This window comes from Sebastes fasciatus, chromosome 15, assembly GCF_043250625.1.
Source record: "Sebastes fasciatus isolate fSebFas1 chromosome 15, fSebFas1.pri, whole genome shotgun sequence".
NCBI lineage: Eukaryota > Metazoa > Chordata > Actinopteri > Perciformes > Sebastidae > Sebastes > Sebastes fasciatus.
This window is the reverse complement of record NC_133809.1, coordinates 8,004,486-8,011,780: the sequence shown is the minus strand read 5'-3', so window position 1 is coordinate 8,011,780 and position 7,295 is coordinate 8,004,486. Positions and strand designations below refer to the sequence as shown.

General features: G+C 39.5%; 1 protein-coding gene across 6 annotated transcripts in view; it reads left to right on the top strand.

Moving 5' to 3' along the window:
* The first annotated feature begins 548 nt into the window (after positions 1 to 548).
* The window catches only part of grm1b (glutamate receptor, metabotropic 1b), a 29,162-nt gene continuing 22,415 nt past the window's right edge, over positions 549 to 7,295 (top strand). For 2 of the 6 annotated variants that reach the window (XM_074660214.1, XM_074660213.1), the window contains exons 1-3: positions 549 to 729; positions 2,044 to 2,874; positions 5,996 to 6,245. In XM_074660214.1, the coding sequence (XP_074516315.1) occupies positions 2,160 to 2,874; positions 5,996 to 6,245 (965 nt within the window). In that variant the 5' untranslated portion in view covers positions 549 to 729; positions 2,044 to 2,159. Of the gene's footprint in view, positions 734 to 2,043; positions 2,875 to 5,995; positions 6,246 to 7,295 lie in introns of all 6 variants that reach the window. The other 4 variants (XM_074660212.1, XM_074660209.1, XM_074660210.1 and 1 more) reach the window with 4 other exon arrangements.

Below are 7,295 nucleotides of genomic sequence, written 5' to 3'. Positions count from 1 at the left end.
ACCTACTCATCTCTACTTTTTTCTTATTTTTCCAATTAGCTTCTACTTATTTATTTATTTTTTAATTTGAATTTTTAATACAATGTAAAATATATCTCCAGCAGCAACTTTGTGATCTTTTTCGTCATTACATCTTAATTTGTGACCTAAGAACATTATTGATTTCTATTGATAAATAAAGTTGTATTTTAAAATCCTGGTGCAGGTGCAGTACCCGCTATCAGCCACATGGTAGCAGCAGAGTGTGATCTCTGCAGCGACGAACTGCAAGCGCATCACATCTGTCACTGACATGCACGACGCAGGAGCACTAATTACATGAAGTTTGACGAGTCTCTTTATACTTTTAACGAGGAGAATAAACAACCTTCCACCTCACATAGATTTAGCACAGTTCAGGTTATCATCTCTCCTCAAATAGCTCCCTCTTCCCCCCATGCACTTGCAAAAAAAATGCCATTAATCAGTGTTACATTATGTGAAACATCCTCCTGACGTGTAGGAATTATCAGGACAAATCAGGGGCACTGCAGTGAGTGTGACCCGCTTTAGAGATGCAGTGAGGAAGATGAGGAGAAGGGGGCACCTCATGCTCAGTACAGAGAGAGAGAGGAAGAGAGGAAGAGGGAGAGCGAGAGTCAGTCCCACAGTGTTTTGTCGACAGAAGAGTCCAGTCTGGCTGCTTCAGAGGAGACACAGACCTGCTATGTCCTGAACTGCCTGGTGCAGGTAGGTAAAGTCATGCCAGATATTATGTGCTTTGCAGACACAGACAGTTTTAGCAGCGTTTTCTTATGTCTGCTCTGTTAATTAGGCTGCACCCTTTAATTGGGATGCATGTGTGCATAGGTGTAGGTGACGATGTTGAAAATGTTGTCCTGTAAATGACACCAGCTATAGAGCCGCAGACTGAAGAGCTGCAGCTGTCAGACGGTGAAATAGAGGACTCAAATAGAGCATAGCAGTGTTTTATGGGATGCCTTCAGGCGGAAAAGTTGAAGAAAACAGTCGCAGGTTGAAATAGATGAGCTGGGAGATGCAGGCAGCTGTCCGTGGTGCTGAAACTCTAAATGTTCATCTATCATAGAGAGATAACTTTTTATCTCTTAGATTTATCATTTATTGTCTTTAAAGCTCGTCACATATGATCACTGATGATATCAAATGTTTGAGGTGTAGATCATTGCATACTTTATTGCAACAGGACTCCAATAACTGCCTTTTTGCATGTTTTTGATGCAGCTTTTATGTCTGTTTTCAGACATTTTTGCATGATTTGTGATAGAAGATGAGGGTGGTATTAATGTATTTCTAGATTTATGTGGTGGCCCAATGAAACAACAGTTAGACAAGTCACATTGCTTTTTATAAAAAAAAATATTTTCCTTTTTTTCTTTCATTTATTTTTCGTTATTTATTTTTTCTTTATTATTATTTATTAAAATGTCTACTATTCATTTGTATTTTTATTACCATTTTTACTATTATATTTTATTATTATATTTTATATTTTTTTAAATTTCTTTTATTATATAGTTTCCAGTGAATTATTTAATTGTGTTTGTCTGATATGTTTATTACCAAAACTAGTATTTGATTTAAGTTATAGTTTTGCTGCTGTTGGTTTAGTGGATTATTACTATTGTCATTATCACCTGTATTATTATTATTATTATTATTATTATTATTATTATTATTATTATTTTTCTTTACATTGTTGTACCTATTCTGTCACACTTCTGTTTGATTGAAAGGGTTATTGTGAAATATTCAGTTAATAAAAAAGATAATTCATTATTTTTATTATCGATTAATCGTGTTGCAAGTAAAATGTCAGAGGATGGTAAAAAAAATCTCCAATTTGAGAATCTGTAACGAGAGAATATTTTAATATGCATGCTTAAACAATGATTCAAAGGATTAATCGATTATCAAAATAGTTGCTGGTTGATTTTGTTGATCAACTCCTTTAATCATCTAAACGTTGCAGCTTTATATTACATGTGTGAAAACAGGAATTATTGCTCCATGTCTCTCACACAGGGTGACAACGCTGAAGGAGAAGCAGCTGATTTAATTTCCATTTTATCCAAACGTGGATTGATGGACCTCCATTATGGCCAAGTGGACATGATTCTGCGTTCAGCACCGGTGGCACAATGTGGAATATGATTTACCTGACATTCATAAGCATTCTGTACTTGCCCGTTCTGCTGTTTGAGGCGTATGTGTTGTCCAAAGGCAAGTATGAGAGGTCAGTGGTGCCCAGCTCTGCCTCTCGCCTGGTGGCCAGGATGGACGGGGATGTTATAATCGGTGCCCTCTTCTCTGTTCACCACCAGCCGTCAGCTGAGAAGGTGGCAGAGAGGAAATGTGGAGAAGTCCGTGAGCAGTACGGCATCCAAAGAGTGGAGGCCATGTTCCACGCATTGGATCGGATTAACTCAGACCCGTACCTGTTACCCAACATCACCCTGGGCTGCGAGATCAGGGACTCCTGTTGGCATTCCTCGGTGGCTCTGGAGCAGAGCATCGAGTTCATACGAGACTCTCTCATCTCCATCCGGGACGACAGGGACGGCTCCAGGTGGTGCATCGAGGGGGTGCCCTCCAGTCAGCCGCCGTCAACCAAGAAGCCCATCGCGGGGGTCATCGGGCCCGGCTCCAGCTCGGTCGCTATTCAAGTTCAAAACCTTCTGCAGCTGTTTAACATCCCGCAGATCGCCTACTCTGCAACCAGTATCGACCTCAGTGACAAAACTTTATTTAAGTACTTCCTCAGGGTTGTGCCCGCAGACACTCTTCAGGCCAGGGCCCTCCTGGACATCGTCAAACGGTACAACTGGACCTATGTGTCTGCAGTGCACACAGAGGGTAAGACACATTTCTCTTACTCTAGTGTTTAGTATTGCCCTTACAGAAAGTCTGGGGACTCACAAGAGACAGATTAAAAAGAGAACTGTCAAAATTGAAGCAGCAATAACAGAAATAACCTAACTTTTAGTCCCTACTGTGGGTTAAGCTCCAATAATGGATCCTACTTTTCCCATGATGCAACTCAATAGTCTCTTTCATTAGACCCTCCCTGCCACCCCACACATCCAGTTTGTAACGCAGGCTTCCTCCAGAACCACAGGCGACTTTATACAAATGTTTTCACATTCTGAGTAAAACTCCTCCTGACAAGTAAACTAAACACAATATGTAAAAACAGTGGAGTTTCCCTTTAAAGCTAGCGTCGGTAGCGTTCTTCAAAAACATCTTTTGTTATATTTGTCCACCGCCTGTCTTCCTGCCTGCCTGGGTTATGTCTAGAAGGTAACACCCAAGTTGCGAAATTCTCGGCATTGACCTCGAATGGTTAAGGTTAGGCGTTGACCTCGAATGGTTAAGGTTAGGCATTGACCTTTAATGGTTAAGCTTAGGCATCGACATTGAATGGTTTAGGTTAGGCATTGACCTGTAATAGTTAAGGTTAGGCGTTGACCTCAAATGGTTAAGGTTGGGCTTTGACCATGAATGGTTAAGGTTAGGCATTGGTCTCAAATGGTTAAGGTTAGGATAGGGTTAGCGAGGCAGCAAGAGCTTTTTGCAAGTTTTGCTGTGATTGGCTAGTACTCGTTGCCCCGTTTATTTTGCACACAGGAGAAGTTTGCTTTCAGGGCTTTCTGCCAGAAAGGGTATATTTGAACCCAAACCATGAACCTAACCAAAGTAGATTTGTTGCCTAAACCTAAGGAGATTTCTGGCAGAGGCAAACTTCTCCCATGTGCTCAATTTCTGTAACCAGTGAAGTTTAACAACTTCATTGCTTCAGCCTTCATCCACACACTTGTCCATCTTTAGTCTACACTCTTGTCACAGTCTAGGAAAGCAATCTGCCAATCACAGCACAGTAGTAATCAGTAGCAGCCAATCGCAACACAGTAGTAATCAGTAGCAGCCAATCACAGCACAGTAGTAATCAGTATTCGGTTCATTATGATATATATTTATGTTCATAATGGTAATTGTGGGGGAGTGGCTTTGGATGGAGGCCTGAAGTGACGGACTGTCAGTGTTTTCTAGTAACGTTAGATTAGCGACTTTTGGAGCCAGCTAGTGCTGCAAAGTTAGCTACTTTCATTGGAAAAGAGTTGGCAACACTGGGCTGGGTTTTTCAGGTCAAATCTAGCGTTGTCTTGCTAGTTTCTCAAGATTATCAACCCTATTAATGAATCAAAAGTTCTATCTTCTTGGTGTTTTTCTGCTTGTTGAGGCAACAGCAAGGCAAACAGGAAATTAAAAACAAGTACACAGAAGAAAGAAGGTTAATCTGAGGAGCTCATGGTAGCACAGAGGCAGGAGCTCATAACCATCTCTGCTGGCTCAGTTACTGATTTAATCTGTGTTGTGTTTTGCTGCAATATTGTATTTTGTCTTGTGAATGACATTTGTAAACTGCTGTTCTAACAGCAGGGGGCTGCAGACAGTTGTGCTCTCTTCTTTTGTGAGGCTCATCTGTGATATTAGTATAAATAGAAGATCGATCTCAGAGGAGGAAAGAGAAAATGTTGTTCTCTGTGCTCTTTTGTGGAGAAAGTAGAGTTCCTTTTTATGCATCAAGTCCATGAACACCGATTGCATATTACTAAGACACAAAAGACTTGTTTCAGTTTTGCCAGCAGGTGTCTTACTGCAGGAATCAGCTGCTGTTGCAACTAGAACTGAAACAATTAATCGATTATTTGATTGCCAGAAAATTAATTGGCAACTATTTTGATAACCAATTAACTGCTTGAGTAATTTTTCATGCAAAAATTACAAACATTCTCTGTTTTCAGCCTCTCATATGTGAGGATTTGCTTTTTTTTCTCTGTTTTTATATAAAGTAAACTTAAAATATTTTGGTTTTGGACTGTTGGTCAGACAATAGCAAGCAATTTATGATGTTACCTTGAGTTTTGGGATATTGTGATGGACATATTTCACCATTTTCTGACATTTTATAGACATTAGTGAAGTCATGATACTGGAATTTCTAACTTCGGTACAATACCTTGAAAAATATCGATATTCAATACCATTTTCCGATACCACGAGGAAAAATTGACAAACATGGACGGCATAGAAAGTTTAGATTTTTATTGAAAGATAAATAGTGGTGGGTGTCAACTCGCTGTCTGAGAGAACACTAATAGACAAAAACGATGAATCAATTAATTAAGGAAACAATGACCAGATTAATTGATAATGAAAAGAATCGCTAGTTCCAGCCCTAGGTGCAACCTGACTTTGATTTGCATAAAATTATATTGTCCTGTTTTGTATTCATCAGTCCAGGTGGACTTACAAAAGGCCATTTTCCCCCCTCGTCTCTTTGTCTCGTTTGAAAATCCCCACTTTTGCATTATTTTACATCAAATCTTACATGACATTAACATCTGATATACTGAAAACTGCATTCTATAAGCTAATAAAAGCATATAAATAATTAGATTCCACCCACAGTGTTGAGCAAGAGATGTGAGATGCATATACCAGCTGTTGTGATCTCATGTGTATTTCCACTGAGGGAATTTGAGACAAGTTTGTGATAAGCTGATAAAAAATGCAATCAAAGCCTGGCAAGCCTTGTTTATTTACTGTGATGAAGATCTGTGCATTATTTTGGCAATAAAATTGATGAATGCTATATATGTCAGACAGATTTCAGCCTAAATACTGAAGCTTTTTAAACTCACTCTCGAGGTTTATTATTAATGGTGTGACCTAAAAGTGTTCCCCTCGTCCTCATACTCCTGTTGAGGTCACCGTAACCCGGTTTGCTCTAGTTGTTCTGCTCTTGGTTCCATTAAAAGAAGTCTGGGGATGCATCAGGACACTTGAATGCTAAAGGAAGAGATGTTTTGTCTCAGTAAACCGTGAATAATATGATTTTTTTCTGAATACAGAGTGAACCTGTGAATCAACAACCCATTGATTCTCACCTAACAGCTCCTCTTGTGTTTCTCAGGTAACTACGGAGAGAGTGGGATGGAGGTGTTCAAAGAGCTCGCCTCTCAGGACGGCCTCTGCGTCGCCCACTCTGACAAGATCTACAGCAACGCCGGGGAGAGGCACTTTGACAGGCTGCTGAGGAAGCTGCGTGAGCGTCTGCCTAAAGCCAGAGTGGTTGTCTGCTTCTGTGAAGGCATGACGGTCCGAGGGCTGCTCATGGCCATGAGACGGCTCGGAGTAGCCGGAGAGTTCCTCCTAATTGGCAGGTTTGTTAGCGATCGTTTCCCCCCACGGGAGTTTTTGTTTTATCCGTCAGTTTTCTTTTTTGAGGGGGGGATGAAAAGTTTTCAAACAAGAATGACGAAAAGAATTCTTTCTTTCAAGTTTACAGTGTTAGAAGTTTTTAATGGCCATGAAACTCAGTCAACACAACAACGATCAGGACAAATGAGTTAAAATAAGAAACAGAAACAGCTTTGTGTGACACATGATGGATTAATGACATTTGTGTCCATAACGAAGATAATTGTAGCTGTCAATCTCAACAATCTAGGTCCATTTAGTAGCTGTTCTAGAGCTTTCAATCATATCATGTATCTCAGTAGACGGAGGTCACTCAGTTGTTGTTTTTCTGAGCACTTTTAAGGACGTTTCATCCATTTAGTGACATTGAAAGTTCATTCTTGACCTTGGAAATAGCAGCTGACGAGGTCCATTTAGTAGCTCTTCTGAAGCATTAGATTGTCTTGTATAATTGTACATTATATTCATTATTATCTGGAAAAATTATTCTGAGGGAAATGCAGACATTCATTCTCCTTTTATAATATTCAAACATGCTCTGGATGGTATAAACAAAGCTAATGTGGAGCTGAATATGCTGTTTTCAGGTTTGTTAGAGATTGTTTTCCCACGGGGGTTTTCAGGTTTGTTTGTTTGTCTTGTTTCTTTGGATGAAACGTACACACGCTTTCAAACAAGTTTTTTTTTCAGGATGATGAAAGGGATTCTTTCTGTTAGTGCTGCTGTTGTTTAAAGCTTACAGAGGGTTTTTATATTGTTTTAAGGTGGAATGTTGAAATTGGTCATTTGGGTATCATCTGTGCCATTTGAAATGTTCTCAGTTAACTGTTAAACTCATTTAATTTAATTTACATGTCACTATAGGTATTAATTCAATCTAAATACAACTGTTTTTGGCATTGTTTTGAAAAATCAAACAATTAGACCTCTATACATGTTCCCATTCAAAGAAACCCATTGGTCTGTATGTGCAGCTCATAACTGTATTGAAGGCCGATGCCTTTAGCATGAGT